The sequence below is a fragment of the Sebastes fasciatus genome, chromosome 2 (genome assembly GCF_043250625.1).
Source record: "Sebastes fasciatus isolate fSebFas1 chromosome 2, fSebFas1.pri, whole genome shotgun sequence".
Lineage (NCBI taxonomy): Eukaryota > Metazoa > Chordata > Actinopteri > Perciformes > Sebastidae > Sebastes > Sebastes fasciatus.
In genome coordinates this window covers 20,315,165-20,331,178 of record NC_133796.1, presented here as the reverse complement: position 1 = coordinate 20,331,178, position 16,014 = coordinate 20,315,165, and the positions used below count along the sequence as shown (strand labels likewise).

The window sequence follows — 16,014 nt, the reverse complement described above, 5'->3', positions numbered from 1 at the left end:
TAATACATGCGGCACTTTATTTACAAACTGCATCTGTAAAGATCAAGATTGTTTTTGATAGCATAAAATTGATAACTGACTTATAAAGAGTCCATTGTGGAAAACTGTGAAAAAACAATGAAAAAGTGTGTCTTAGAAATTGTAATGAGAACATAACAATATTTACTTCTGTGAAAAATATATATCTATTCGTCATAAAATGTGGGCTATGTCTGTTAAGTATAAAGACAACTTTTTATTTATTTCATTTTACCCTCGGGTAAGTCAAGGTCATAATATTTGATTAACAAAATTTGTAAAAAGCAGTACGGTAACGGCACTGACTTGTATCTGATCAGCAAATGGGTGTTTGAAGCACAAAAGTTAAACCACAATATAGATACAGTATATAGTTACTAAGAGAATCGCTGCAGTTCCCACCTCCCTGTTCTTTTATACAAAATGTACATTATATATATATAAGTTGGCGCTCCATTACAAAATGGATGTTTTACAAACGGTATATAACTACGGTTATACATAATATATATAGATTTTTTCTTTTTTTTAATACAATAAATCAACTTCTCAGTATGTGAGCCTACTTCTCAAATGATTGATGAAGGCTTGTTATAACTGTAGGCAATCAGATTTCTGCATTTTTATTCGCTGTGCTCTACTTCCTATCCCGATTGCTTTCTATCTAGTGCATACTCACTGGTTATAATCTGGCATTTAACTAAAAAAAAAACTCATTATAAATCTATGAAAAGGCCCGTAAAAAAAGTGGGCTTGTAACTACAAAAACTTACAAAGACTAGGAGAAGCATTATGTGGAATTCTTCCAAAAATGCTCCCAAAACAGAAGTCCTTGTCCTCTGTTGATCAAGTTACTGCTCTCTGCTGGGATGCAGTGATGCAGACTATTAACTTTACTGCTGTCACCGCTGTTCACCTGCTGCCACTTGTAGGCCACAAACGTCTTTCAGGCAAGTTAGCTGACAGGTCCCTGATTCAAATCTCTCTCTGTGGCTGGAAGGAGACACTCACTCCATCCTTCTCTGCCGCCATTTAGAGCTGAGAGGCATCCTCATGTTTTTAAGTGTCGGTTGGACTTTGTTGTTTTAAAGTTTGTTTGTTTTTTTTCAAACCGAGCCTGTGAAGGCTGGATCACCGGCAGGCCTGCTGCACTTGATTGATTAGCTCTCCAAAGCGATCGAAGAGCCCCTCTACCCAAGCACCGTTCTGCATACACTTCTGCACCGTCTCCTCCTGCCCCAGGTCCCCTGTCTGCACCCGCATAGATGCGATCTGGAGAGCAGAACCACAAACAGAAAAAGAGCTTAATACAGCACAGTTTCACCGGAATAATTAGCATCTGAAATTAAACCTGCAAAATATTACCCATCAGAGAGTAAAAACATACACTGACTTAGCACCTACACAGACAACAGCTCACTAAATTCAACACAAGCTAGAACAGCAAGCATACACGTGCACAACAACGTCTCACCTCGTCCTTACACATGAGGTACGTGTGGTACTTGTAATGCTGCAGAGAGTGGTACAGAGAGAACCACTGAGTTTTCTGCTGGTCCACTGTATACTCCTAGAAAGAGAAAAAAGCAAAGCAAATGCTTTTCAGGGATATTTGAGACATAAGAGACATCTTGACAGGGGAAGGAACAGTAGCTTCAGTGATCAACAGAATAAAGGAATGAGTGAGAAACAGGAAATGGTGACACTGTGCCCTCTGCTGGACATATATAGAGCACAGTGAAAACATTCTGTGCGTTCCAGTACCCATAGTATGTCAGAAAAAGATTTAATATGTCCTAATACATAGTATGTCAAATGCAGTAGGTTAAAAACACCAGGATGTCCTACTACATCTGGTCACATTTTGCAATATGCAAGCCAGCATGCTTTCCTGGCTATTCTGACCCACAATCCTCTGCAGAGCGGACATATGAGCAAGAGGGTCAAAGTTCAAGGCGCAATGTTGTTTACAAAGTACTATGTCCAAATTGTATTCATACTGCATGCAACAGTACGAACTCTGTAAGGGCAGCTGTAGTACGTACTAAAAGTAAAAAGCAAAAGTATGTGATTTGGAATGCAGAGATTATTCCGTCTTACCTGTGGCACTTTGTTCGGCATCTTGTAGGGCTTCATGGTTTTCTTGTTGTAGGCCTTCCCACTGAGACGCACCTTAAAGGCAGGGGTTTCCCCGTCCTTCTTTAGTTCAGTCACCACGGAGATCTCTGGGAAGCTGTCTAGAGCCGTCTGAAGACACAGAACAGGACAGTTACTTGGGTTGTCCAAGATTGCGGCATACTAGTTTTGTAGACGCAGATACTTAGGTTCATACACCGGCAGTCAAAATCCTGTAGCATTGCTTTTCTCTTTGTCTTCAAAATAGATTCAGGGTTTGTTTGTAAGCTTGCCTTTTCAGTCTTTTGGAGTGAAAATGATGCTCAAACAAACAAAATGCCAAACTCACACCCACCTTTAGGACCTGCCCTATGTGTAGTTTGTGAAGCAGGCGTTTCCTGTTGTCAGTGATCATCCCATCCACTCTTTTCATATGTGGCAGCAGAAACTCATCTGAAACAAGAGAAGTTAACAACAAGTTAACATAGCTGAAGTCTGATACCCGACTCATCTGGCCCTTGTTTTCACATTTTTTCATTAAATTTTTGGCCTTACTAATCCAATAGCTTAACCTCTTCCACTCCTTGAGGGTGCCGGCTTTACTTTTTTTCAGAGGATGTAGCAGTTTTAGAGCTAGTGTGTGTGAGTGAAAGTATTGGTATCATATGAAACTAGAGCATTTTCCAGAACAGAAGCGCTCGCGATCTAATCGCCAAAATCTTTTAATTCTTACAGAAATCTCCAAAGGTGTCTTAATGTGGTATTTGAGGGATTATTGATCATTTTTATCAATTCTTGATTTGTAAAAAATGGCTAAATTTAACACCAAATCTGTGTAACAAATGGTATGAACCCAAATTGCTGAAGCAACTTATGAGACGTAATAGAGCATGGGGATGGTCATCATATACTTCGATCTTAATGTTCTAAACCCTTATACACTTTCACAATTTATTTTAATTAATTAAATTTGTTTTTTATTTCTGATTTATGACTAGAACAACTTGACACACTGCTGAGCTGCATCTCAAATTAATCTTCAGCAGCTTTCAGATGATGTACACCACTTCTATGTGATATCTACTGTTGAGCTGCTATCTGCCCCTAAAGACCCCCTGTACCCTTCTAAAAAGGACATATATGGGTCCATGAAAAAGAGGGGTTGAGTGGAAAAGGTTAAGAAAAGTCAAAAGTCAATTCACTCACCGTTTGCCCTCTCAAGTGCTGTCATCACATCTTCGTCTAAGGCAATGCTGATGAGCAGTTCCACAAAGCTCCTGAATGTCTCCTTCATGGTTCGCGTGTTGAGTAACCGTGAAGCAAACGGCACTGGAGGGTTTAACTCTGAGAGTGTGTGTGTGAGAGATCAAAGATCATGAAGAGGCAGTGAGAGAGCGGGAAGAGATTTAGACTACAATCATATCAACTTATATCCTAGCTAGATTTAATGAGAAAAGTCAAAAGGTTTCTTCACCGTCATCGTCACCACCCTCTTCTGTAGATGATCCCGAAGCAGCAGGTGAAAACTCCTCCTTCCATTTCTTCCTCTTCTTCGGTGGGGGCTCCGCCCTGGGCTTCAGTTGTTTGGGTCGAGGCTTTTGGCTTTGGGAGACTGAGGAAGGGGCGGCTGTCAAGCCCAGCAAGGTTTTCACCTGAACACCCCTGGGTGGCAGAACAAAGAAAGTTACACTACTGAATGTTTAACCTCTTCCACTCCTTGAGGGTGCCAGCGCAGACATCTACTGATGACCTGCTATCTCCCCCTAAAGACCCCCTGTACCCCCCTAAAAAAAACAAAAATGTGTATATGATAAAGAGGGGTGGAGTGGAAAAGGTTAAAATAAAAATAAATTCCATCAGTCAGTACTATTAGCGTACCTTAGCGAGTTCATAGGCTTGCAGCGTGGCTTCCGACTACAAACTCGTACGTACTCCCTTTTGTTCACTGTGTCCAAGAACTTCACATATACCCTCTGGTACATGGTCTTGGCATCACCAAAGTATCCAAGATACTACACACACAAAGAAAAACAACATGTTACCTGCTGCAGAATAAAGAAAAATCATTTGAATGGTTGAATACTCCTACATGCATACATGGGTATTGGCGTGTCTGCTTTTACTTACACTGTTGGTGGCTGAGAAGACTCTCTTTCCATCTCTCAACTCAGGCACAAATTTCTGCAGCAGAGCCTTCTGGACTTTCCAGATGGCTGGAGGCTCACTGCCCGCTCTCATTGTCACCTGGACACAAGAAGACACCGTGCAGAACAGGCTTCAGCATGTAGTAACAGTTACAGTATGAGAAAATGAAACAATGAATGTTCAACTACGAGTATTCATTTTCCGTCTATGTCTTTCAAGGCCGTACCTTCAAGTTTTCAATATCCTCATTCCTGACGACAAACTCGTCTCTCTCCCTGTACATTCCCTCCCCTCCGCTGTCAGACAGCTCCTCGTCAGTCAGTCCCTCGATGGCCACACTCGTCAACTGCACAGCCAGCTGGCCCGGTGGCGTCTCCTTAGACTCCTCTTTGGCCACAAACACAGTCCCTAATGAGACGGCGTTCGTTGTCTGTGTAGGAGTGGCTACCCGCGGCAAACAGGTCTCTGTGACAGTGTGGAGCATGGTGGGAATTGGGTCTGGCTTCATCATCGAACCGGGGATTTGGTTATCTGGAGGGTTGCAAATATATGAATGTGTTGAAGAAAAGCAATTTCAGAAAGAAACAGGAAAATGACTCCTCATATGTACAATAAACCAAGAGATTTCAGACTGCATTCATCAAGAGAAAAAAAACATAATGCTTTTCACAGCATATTACCAAAAGACCTAACACCTAGGGGCATTATTGATGTCTCACATGTAATAAAGTTCAAAACACAGCACAGCAAAGAGAATACTGTTGACTTTGTTTAACATTTTTGCATCACTCAGGGAAGCATAACAGCAAAGATGGGACGGACAACGTATGTAGCCAATAATTCCGATTACCAATCATTTTGTAGGCTATTTATCAGGTAAAATACCTGACTTTGCTTTTACTGCAACGCCAAAATTAGGATTTATTTACTTTTCTTTTATATTATTGTAAATTTCTTTTATATACACATTTGGGATTCTGACTGTCGGACAGAAGAGGTAATTCTAAGACATTAGTGTGGACTCAAGTATCTTGTTTAGGGCTGTCAATCGATTCAAATATTTAATCACAATTAATTGCAGAATTGTCCAGAGTTAATCGCAAATTAATCACACATTTTTTATCTATTCAAAATGTACCTTAAAGGGAGATTTGTCAAGTGTTTAATACTCTTATCAACATGGGTGGGCAATCAGGTTTACTTTATGCGAATTTACTGTATGTATATATTTATCATTAGAAATCAATTAACACAAAACAATGACAAATATTGTCCAGAAACCCTCAATGTACTGCATTTAGCATTAAAAATATGCTCAGATCATAACATGGCAAACTCAAGCCCAACAGGCAACAACAGCTGTCAGTGTGCTGACTTGACTATGATTTGCCCCAAACTGCATGTGATTATCATAAAGTGGCCATGTCCGTAAAGGGGAGACTTGTGGGTACTCATAGAACCCATTTTCATTCACATATCTTGAGGTCAGAGGTCAAGGGACCCCTGTGAAAATGGCCATGCCAGTTTTTCCTCACCAAAATTAAGCGCAAGTTTGGAGCATTATTTAACCTCCTTCCCGACAAGCCAGCACAAGACAGCCCTAATCTTGTTATAATCGAAAATGCAATCAATAAATGAACAATTATATAACAGATTGTATGTTGAAGCTCTGATAACAATATTGGCAGCTCTCGACAAGCTTAAGCAAGGTATTATTACCTGGCCTGGTTTTCCGATCTGAAGCCTCATCCAGAGCTGAAAGCGCTGAGCTGATGCTGTTCCTCAGGGCCTGGTTCTTCCCAGTGTTCTCCTCTTCATCGGAGCTGAACGATGGCAGAGTCTCCAAGTTATTTTGCAGATCTTCATCCAGACGTTTCTGTTGGGAGCTCACTCCCTGGCTCTCCTGGGGAATCAAGGGCCCGGGCAGAGCCGGCAGTTTGGGAGGCAAAGAAGGCAGAGTACATGGCGGCGGTTTGGACGAGGTGCAGGGCTTTCTCGGGCGACTAATAGTTCGTGTGGGACTTGGAGAGTATTGCTGTTTGGGGCCAGATTTGATGAAGTCGAGGAAGGAGCCAATGAAGCCGGTTTTGACCTCCGGCTGTTTCTCTTCCACTTCACGGATCTTTTGTCTGATTCTCTCCTGCTGCGGACAACCATCATATACACCTTGTGAGGCAGATGGCGAGCTGACGTCACTACCCCTGGAGTTCTGCCGCTTGGTCTGCCCACTGCGCTTGGCCGGTCTGGCCTGTCCGCTATCATCCTCAGGACCACCTGGTTTGGTCAAGGACTTAGAGCGAGCCTTCTTCTTGGGAAAGTCTTCACCGCCTGTGCCTTCCATGAGGCCGTCCTCTGTTTTAATACACTTTGCATTCCCTTTGCCTCGGCTCTGGAGACCTTGGGGGTCATACACCTGCCCGCCTAAGTGATAGTCATTCTCAGAGCTCCCTCCATCTCCGTTTGTGTCGAGCTCTGAACTGTTGTTGTGGTGGTGAACAGGCTGGCCGTGGCAGTCTGTGACCATCTGAACTCCATTTAGTGTCATGGTCATGTTGTGGGAGTTAGTGTTGGTCATGATTGGCTGCTGTGCTGAGGAGAAACTAGGTGACATGTGCCTTATATCCACAGTGTGGAAGTGACCTTTAGAATCAACGGGGCTCGCCATTACTGCCATTTCAGCCTCAGCAGAGGATGTAGCTTTGACAAAGTCTTGCGGTGTGACGCCACAGGCTGCCACCGTGGCAGCCAAGATGTCATCGACATTTGACAAAATATTTCTGTCGTCTGCGAGTAGCATGGAGTCGGGGAAGCAAATGGAGTTGAGAGCAAAGTGATTCTTGGCGTCATTTGGTTGCTGAATTGCTGACTGGCTGTAGTGGTGTTTAGAGGAATCAGGGCACCCTGAACTCTGTTCAGACACAACTGTGCCCTGCTGTCTCTGGGTTTCAGTGATACTGGGACCCAGCAGTTCTCGGCTCATCTGCAGATACTGGACGTGAACGGAGCCCAAGTCTTGGGCTGATTGGAGACCTTGCAGTGATACCACCTTTGAAGTGTTTTGGTGGAGAAGGGGCTGCTGGAGCAGAATCATCTGGTTGGGTTCGAGGAGAACCTGAGTGCTGGGGAGGGTGATAAACTGGGTGTGGGCTGCCGAGCTCTGGGACTGAGTGTGATTCTGGTGGTTTTGTTGATGTGGCTCAGGAGATTTGAGTTGGAGAGAGTGCTGCTTGAGCTGCTCTGAGCTAAGGGGCACATGTGAAGATATAATACTGGAGTTTGTACTTTTTGTGTTGGCAATTTCCTGACCATTGGCACTGCTTAGATGAATGTGCTGTTGGCTCAGAGAAGCCATCCTTTCATCCTTTACCTGTGCTGTGTTCGTGTGACCTAGTCCCATGAGCTGGTCATCAGAGCGTGAATTGCTTCGGATAACGCTTTGTGTTTTGTGATGATCGTCCATTTTTGAAACAACATAGATGACGTTGTGAGCGGACATATTGCTAGCTGCAGCAGAGGCTTCCATTGATGCCTGCTGGAGAGCATCAATGTCCTGGATAGGAAGCTCTCCAAGTTTCTGTTTGCCATATGTTGGCTTTATGTCCTGTATTGAGGATCTGATGTTATTTTGTAAGGCTTGAGCAGTTGAAGAGTAGGTAGGCAACGGTGCAGACAAAACATATTTATGCTGCTGGGACAGTATGTCATGCGTTTTACCTCCCACTGAGGCTTGCATCAGGGTGTAGTCTTGTGAGGAATTTGATGTGGGCAAACTCCGCACACATGTGGGTGGGTAAGAGGAGTTAAGGTTCATGGATTGTCCTGTGGCGTAGCTCTGAGTCACTGAAGCTTGCCCCTGTGACTGAGATGTAAAAGTCACATTTGGGGCGCCCTGAGAGTGGGATGTCGGGTAGCTCTCAGAGAGATTCACCTGACACAAGCCCTGGACCTGGGCTCCAAACTGGATCTCCTGCTCCTGGCTCATTCCGGGACTGGAGTACACAAGAGTCTGACTAACAGATGACACATTGTCAGACTGGCTGGAGAGGGAAGGCAGAGTCTTGTAAAGGGGGGAGTGTTTGTCTGAGGTGGAATGGGAGGGCTGTGACTGGGTATGGGGGGTGATATAGGTTTGAGACAGAGTACTTGACATTAGGCTGGATAGCTGGATTGACTGCTGATTAGCAATCACAGAGTTCTGCTTCTGTCCTCGGGAGGAGTAACGGTCTGGAGACACTCCAGTCAGGTTCTGAGAGTGCTCATGACTCTCTTCACCCCCGGCGGGATGTGGAGCTAGTTTGGAGGAGCAGTCTTTAGCCTTCGGCACAGAAGTGGACGAATAAGCTTGAGTTACTGAGTCTGTTTTGGGTTGTGGAGCACGATTGACCCCTTGAGAGGAATCCGCTTCTGTGGAAGGGCTGCAGGACACAGGGGTATGACGGGACGGGTCCTGCTGGTAGGACACATCCGCTTCACTGCCAGAGCCAAAGTAACCCTGTAAGGAGTGCTCTGAATTGGGCAATTGCTCTGAGGCTGCATGGCTGCTGGAAGGCCTCTGGTGGTGTTTGATCACACTACATTCACGCTGAAGAGCTCTTTCAATAGAGCCGGAGAAAACCGCGGCCCCGTAGGGTTGTGGGGCACCGTGAGGGGTAGGCAGGGCGGAGGGTAGCAGGCTGAACTGGGGTTGTAGGAGGTGGGGAGCTGACTCCTGGGCTGATCGGTAAGTGGAGGACTGGACAGGAAGGGTTGAACCCAAAGCGGGGGAAGAGAGATGATTGAAGGCCAATGCAGTGGGAAGCACAGTCTGGCTTGTTTTGAGATGGAGGAGGGGGTCGTGGTGAGAAAACAGGCCATTGGTGGAAGTGCTGAAGGCAGGATCCTGGAGAGCCAGGGATGGGTTGGTAGCATAACTCCTGGAAGGGTAGGCACCAGTGTGCTGATAGGACGACAGAGCAGCGGGTGAGGGGAAAGTGGCAGTAGAAGGCAGGGCACCAGTCAAATACAGCTCTGTGGTGGAGGAGTTGGTACCTGCATTGCACAGAATAGACAAAATAAGGACAGGACAGGCAACATGGAGGGATATAATTCAAATATAATACAATAAGAAGCCAACATTCATGGTAAAATCACCCCAAAACGTGGTGTGTAAGTAGCGTGTAAATAACACAGAATGAGTGGATGTGTTCTCACCAGCAGGCCATGATGGGGGTCTGAAAGGAGGAAGCAGTGAGGCACTAACAGGACCAGCCTGAAGGCTTCGCGTTTCCATGGCTGACAGGAAGCTCATGATTGAGGTCTCAGAAGTATTACTGCTTGAGTCAAGTGCTCCTGATGGTCAGAAGAGGAAAAGAAGGATAAGCACAGCAATAGGCAACAAAGTAAACACAGTCCTATGTGCTAAGTAAATAAGAGCCTTAAAAGGGTAACTTCACCCAAATTGCAAAAAGACATTTCTCACTTGCCTCTTGTGATAGATCAGCCAGGCCAGTATATTGGTATGACGTATAAAACAATATAAAAATTAGGTTTGCAATGGAAGTAGTTTCTACTGAAGAAATTACCTCAATTAAAACGGTCCACAGCAAGGCTTGTGTATTATCCAGACACCTTACTGTTTTAAAAAGTCGTTTTTCAGTGTTTTGAGTACCACAAATTAAATTTGCCCTACAGCCACCATTCTGATCACAAGGCGATATCTCAAACCAAAGTGTATAAACCAAACATATCTGCATGACTAGATGCCACCAGGGGTAAGTGACAGAGTAACTTTAATGTAAATTAGTGAACAGATCCTTTAAAAGCCATGTGTATAGCATTCATAACTCACCTGCTGCCGCAGGAAGGTGTGATGTAGTGTAGGTGGGAAGCTGGTGGGTGGAAGCGTAGCTTTGCCGCTGGAGGAGCTCTGCATCAAGGTGTGCTGCACCATAACTGGAACTGCACCAACACACAAACACACACGTGAAAACTCATCTTCACAAGCAGCAGTTGTGTGCTTAGTTGAAGCACACAACTAAGTAAATGACTTTTCTTCTTGACACACAGCACGCTTGTTTTCAAGTATTAATTCTGTAGTCTACTGAGTGACAAACTCTATGAATCAAAATGTGTTAATACACACTACTATTGGTCTGTCACATACGAGTCAGTAGGTTGTTTAGTTGACTAATCAGTCGTTTTGGTCTTTTTTTAATGCTTTTTCATGCTGAATGACTCATTTCCAAGAAACTTATGAGCACATCTCTGCTAAACACAAGATTTAAAGTGGTGCTTTTGTGTGATTCTTTGTGGAGAAACTCAGTTTTACAGATCTGTCGATTAAATCAACTAATCGATTAGTCGACAAAGTCGTATTGTTAGTCGATTAAGAATTTCTTTGGTGGAGGACAGCCCTAAAAGTCAGTCATAAAAGGTTATTCATACAAAATACAGCACACATTAAAGCCAACACAAATATGAACACTCATAAAAACAGGACATCAATTTGTCCAAAAAAGAAGAACCTATCTGCCCATCGATAATGTTGTTAGTAAGAATTAGATAAGACTCTGAATATTTTGGCAAAATTGATCTGAGAGGAAAAACCTAGTAGCCTAATGTCAGCTATATTAGTTTGTATTCTAGATCAAGCAAATGAACAACAATAGTTAAGAAGTCCTGAATAGCTGTTAAAACTTTGAAAGCAGTTTGTGAATTGAAGAATTCACCAGTCACAGTTGTTGATGTCCAAAAATAAAAAAAGGGATTGCTCTACTTGGTGTGAGGAATTTATGTTTAACCTGAGCCAATTAGGGGAAAACAGTTTAATATCTGACACATGACTTTATATTCTATTGGGAGAAAATTCATAGGAAACAGATATAAAATCCGAGTTAATCAGATGCAGCCAGTCTGAGCCGAAGTGTTCCCTTTTTGCCAGAAGGTAAACATCTGTGGAAGAACACGAAGCTGAAAGGGAATTATCAACCCTTCAACAGACACACACACACCAGCAATCGTCTGTTACGCAACTCTTCTCTGCTATTTAACTATAAAGTTACATATATCCATGCCAAATGAATGCATTGCAACACAACATATCTGCCACATATTTGACATTTCTGAAGAGTATAATGTTTAGTTTTTGTTGACACAGACAAAGGGGTGTTAATTCAAACAGTATGATTCTTACAGAGATCATTGTGTGGTACTGGTCTTCATTATATTAAAATGTGTTTCTGATATTGTTCCCCCCCTCATGTTTGTAAATGGGGCGGGCAAAGCATTTGAAACAACTCTCAATATAACACAGTCCAGTAAAAACACCACTGCAACCTCAATAACCTCACATTATTATCTTCGTAAAGGTTCGACTGAGCGCTTTGCTCATTCGATTTTTAAAGGTGTACCTAATAAAGTGACCAATGAGTTTCCAGATTGTCTTAATGAAACTAAATTGCTTCCTCTAATAACTCATCTGTACTGGTGAGTGGAGCATATAGAAATTGATTCCTCATTCAACAAAATCGATTAAGTAATCATTTCTGTAATGAACTTACTCAACCCGTCAATCTCTAGATCTTCATCCTCCTAAATTCCTCCCTATTAGAGGTACATTTCCGATAAGCTTTAGGGGAACCAAATTATGGAGTATCTTTTCACATCTATCAATAAACTGTTCATCTGTAAAATGTTTCAAAAATCGTTTAAAGGGTCATTTAATTGCTGTCTTGTAATTGCTTTTCCCCATGTTGTCCATGTATCTGTTTTTATTTTTTCCCACTCACAATGTTGTTTGAAGAAGTCTTTATAGATATTTAAATCAATATCCTCCTCACAAACACTAACCATACACTTCCATGCAACACACACACACACTTGTCTTTTTTTTATATATATATTGTCCTAATTGTTTTGTTATCACTATTATGTATTCATATTATTTATTTAGATTAATCTTGTCTCTAGGTGGAGGCTTCAGATAAGCCCAGTGTTTTTTTTTGCCTCATCCTGCACTGTATATTATTCATTTATTTTTTTGTTATGTTGTATAGTCTTAAATTGTGCAAAACAAATAAACAAATGTAATTTAGTGGATCATCTTATTTAATCTGCTGCCTTGAGTTTGACTAAGTTAGTTAGCTAGAGCTCTACAACTTTGGCAGGTTTTGCAGTTACATTTACTCTTTTATAAAATATAAAGCAAGTAAAAAAATAATGGTATTAAATTGTGCAAATCAAATAAACAAATGTAATTTAGTGGATCATCTTATTTAATCTGCTCTGACCTTTCTATTTTAAGATTTTGGGAGTGTTTCAAGCAGTTTTTGTGCTGCTTGAGCGGACTTATTTGTAGCAGATATACTACAATTTAGTCATAAAGTATGACCTCTTTTCATTATAACAATGTGGAGTAGACCACAATACAACAGCCTTGAGTTTGACTAAGTTACTTAGTTACACTGAGTACAAATATAATATCAATATCATGTGCAATACTACTTTTTACATTCTCATGTGCAATATTAATGTCCAACATGTGCAATATTACTTATTTTTTCTGTTTGTTAGCTTACTTTACCTTTTTTATTTTACTTATCTTATCTACTCATTTTACTAAATGTATCTTACTTAATTTTTATTCTATTAGGCACTGGTACTTTTTTTATTTTATACACTTGAACATGTTGTAATTTTGATGTATTTTTTAGCAATTCTCTGGCACAAGAATTTCCTCCAGGAATAATGAAGTTCTATCTTATCTTATCTTATCTTATCTTATCTTAGCTAGAGCTCTACCACTTTGGCAGGTTTTTTCAGTCACGTTTACTCTTTTTATAAAATATAAAGCAAGTAAAAAATAATTGTCTTAAATTGTGCAAAACAAATAAACAAATGTAATTTAGTGGATCATCATATTTAATCTTATCTGGCCTTTCTCTTTAAGATGAGTGTTTCATGTAAAATAAGTGAAGTTTTTGTGCTGCTTGTGCTGACTCATTTGTACAATTTAGTCATAAAGTATGACCTCTTTTCATTATAACAATGTGGAGTAGACCACAATACAACAGCCTTGAGTTGGACTAAGTTAGTTAGTTAGCTATAGTTATACAACTTTGGCAGGTTTTGCAGTTACATTTACTCTTTTATAAAATATAAAGCAAGTAAAAAAATAATGGTATTAAATTGTGCAAATCAAATAAACAAATGTAATTTAGTGGATCATCTTATTTAATCTGCTCTGACCTTTCTATTTTAAGATTTAGGGAGTGTTTCAAGCAGTTTTTGTGCTGCTTGAGCGGACTTATTTGTAGCAGATATACTACAATTTAGTCATAAAGTATGACCTCTTTTCATTATAACAATGTGGAGTAGACCACAATACAACAGCCTTGAGTTTGACTAAGTTACTTAGTTACACTGAGTACAAATATAATATCAATATCATGTGCAATACTACTTTTTACATTCTCATGTGCAATATCACTGTTCATTGTGTGCAATATTAATGTCCAACATGTGCAATATTACTTATTTTTTCTGTTTGTTAGCTTACTTTACCTTTTTTATTTTACTTATCTTATCTTATTTACTAATTTTACTAACTGTATCTTAATTAATTGTTATTCTATTAGGCACTGGTGCTAGAAATAGTACTTTTATATAAAAATATATATGCTTTTTTTATTTTATACACTTGTATTTTATACACTTGAACTTGTTGTAATTTTGATGTATTTTTTAGCAATTCTCTGGCACAAGAATTTCCTCCAGGAATAATGAAGTTCTATCTTATCTTATCTTATCTTATCTTATCTTAGCTAGAGCTCTACCACTTTGGCAGGTTTTTTCAGTCACATTTACTCTTTTTATAAAATATAAAGCAAGTAAAAAATAATTGTCTTCAATTGTGCAAAACAAATAAACAAATGTAATTTAGTGGATCATCATATTTAATATTATCTGGCCTTTCTCTTTAAGATGAGTGTTTCATGTAAAATAAGTTTTTGTGCTGCTTGTGCTGACTCATTTGTACAATTTAGTCATAAAGTATGACCTCTTTTCATTATAACAATGTGGAGTAGACCACAATACAACAGCCTTGAGTTGGACTAAGTTAGTTAGTTAGCTATAGTTATACAACTTTGGCAGGTTTTGCAGTTACATTTACTCTTTTTTAAAATATAAAGCAGGTAATGTGAAAGATAGCAATGAACCTCTCACTTGTAACCAAAATAATGACATAAAAACATGCTTGGACACGTAGCCTGTTAGCTCTTAGGTAACAACACCAACAGCTACCACTCATCTGAGGTGCCATGTATCTGACATGACTAGCATCTAGGAGCTAGTCACCTATCTATCCATGTTTGTGGCTTTGGTGAGCACCTGTGGGTGAAGAAAACACACCGATAAAACGCTAGTTTAAGCTGTATAGCTCGTCAAGTTATTAAAGATACCATTATATCCCTCTCTTAGAGAGTACTAAGTGTGTAAATGGTTAGTAGAGGATGCTAGCGAGGACTAGCAAGGTGGGCAGAGAGGAGACAAGTCTGGACAACTCCGATCCAATCCAGATATTTCTCCATATTATCTCCATAACGAGGAGCACTTTTCTCCAGCAGGCCTCCTCTCCACACATCACCGACGTTTCCTTCAAAAGGTTGCCCCTTCATCTCTTTTACCTTGGCTTGACACTAGCTGTGCTGCTGCGGTCATAGGCCCAAGAAGCTACGGTCTGTGCTGGTGGAGCCAGCGCGTCCGCAAAGCTGGAGGTCGGGTAGTTCCTGTCCATCATCCGGTGAGAGAGGCAGTTACCCGGCGGAGCTTCGTGGAGCAGCGGACACACATCGTAGCAGTACCCGGGGTCCAACCGGGGTCCAACCGGGTCCAACCCACCGACCCACCGAGCAGGGCACAGGGTAGTAAAGTCAGAGCAATGTAGAGTCCGCAAAGGTGAAGTGAAGTGGTGTGATATCCTGGATAGAAGTGTATCTTTCAGCCTTTCTGAGTGTTAGTTTGTGTTCATCTCCTCGTCACGGAGAGCCGTGCAAAGCCCTGCATGGTTTCACGTACCCATGTTGGTTCATTTCCCAGGATGCACCGCACACTTTGGCTGGAAGTTTTTTTGTAGTTTTCCTTCCTTCCACACCAAAAACAAAACTTCAGCTGTTATGTATGTGTCTCTCTCTCTCAGATTCACATCATTTCATACCAACAAAACTTTTTTTTTCTTTCTACAATGTCATATTTACGACCCCCAAAATCCCTCATATGATGCAATTTGTTAAAGCCTGCCTTCTGCTTATTGGGTAATGTGTTGAAATTATTATTATAATAATGCCAAGATAACTCAGTGAATTACAGAATAGATATATATATATTTGCCTCAGTGTATTATTCTTTAATTCACTGAATTATCTTGGCATTATTCTAATAATTTCAACACATTACCCAAGCAGAGACAGGCTTTAACAAATAAATATATATATGTATATATATATATATATATATAATAATAATAATACATTTTATTTTAGTGGCGCCTTTCTGGACACCCAAGGAGACCTTACAAGAATCACATTACCCAATCATTTATATATATAGATTGGGTAATGTGTTGGAATTATTATAATAATGCCAAGATAACCCAGTGAATTAAAGAATAATACACTGAGGCAAATAAAAAAATAGACCTGTTTTGGATGTCATTGGAGCCAGTTTGGAATCTATAAAATAATTGTTCAGTTATGTTGC

At 40.9% G+C, this 16,014-nt stretch overlaps 1 protein-coding gene across 1 annotated transcript; it reads right to left on the bottom strand.

Annotated features, from left to right (window-relative positions):
- On the bottom strand, positions 1 to 15,352 carry qser1 (glutamine and serine rich 1). Its single transcript, XM_074613537.1, has 13 exons — positions 14,943 to 15,352; positions 10,106 to 10,215; positions 9,469 to 9,606; positions 5,998 to 9,306; positions 4,505 to 4,809; positions 4,261 to 4,377; positions 4,012 to 4,145; positions 3,608 to 3,795; positions 3,340 to 3,477; positions 2,489 to 2,586; positions 2,119 to 2,265; positions 1,493 to 1,588; positions 1 to 1,290 (listed from the first exon to the last, which is right to left on the bottom strand). The coding sequence occupies exons 1-13, from the start codon at positions 15,053 to 15,055 to the stop codon at positions 1,150 to 1,152; spliced, it is 5,034 nt and encodes a 1,677-aa protein (XP_074469638.1). The 5' UTR covers positions 15,056 to 15,352; the 3' UTR covers positions 1 to 1,149.
- Positions 15,353 to 16,014: the final 662 nt, after the last annotated feature.

Coding starts and splice junctions, on each gene's coding strand:
- qser1 (XM_074613537.1), bottom strand. CDS start 15,055: ATGATGGACAGGAACTACCCGACCTCCAGCTTTGCGGACGCGCTGGCT. Junction 9,607..10,105: donor ACACCTTCCTGCGGCAGCAG/GTGAGTTATGAA, acceptor TCTGACCATCAG/GAGCACTTGACTCAAGCAGT. Junction 3,478..3,607: donor AGAGGGTGGTGACGATGACG/GTGAAGAAACCT, acceptor ACACACTCTCAG/AGTTAAACCCTCCAGTGCCG.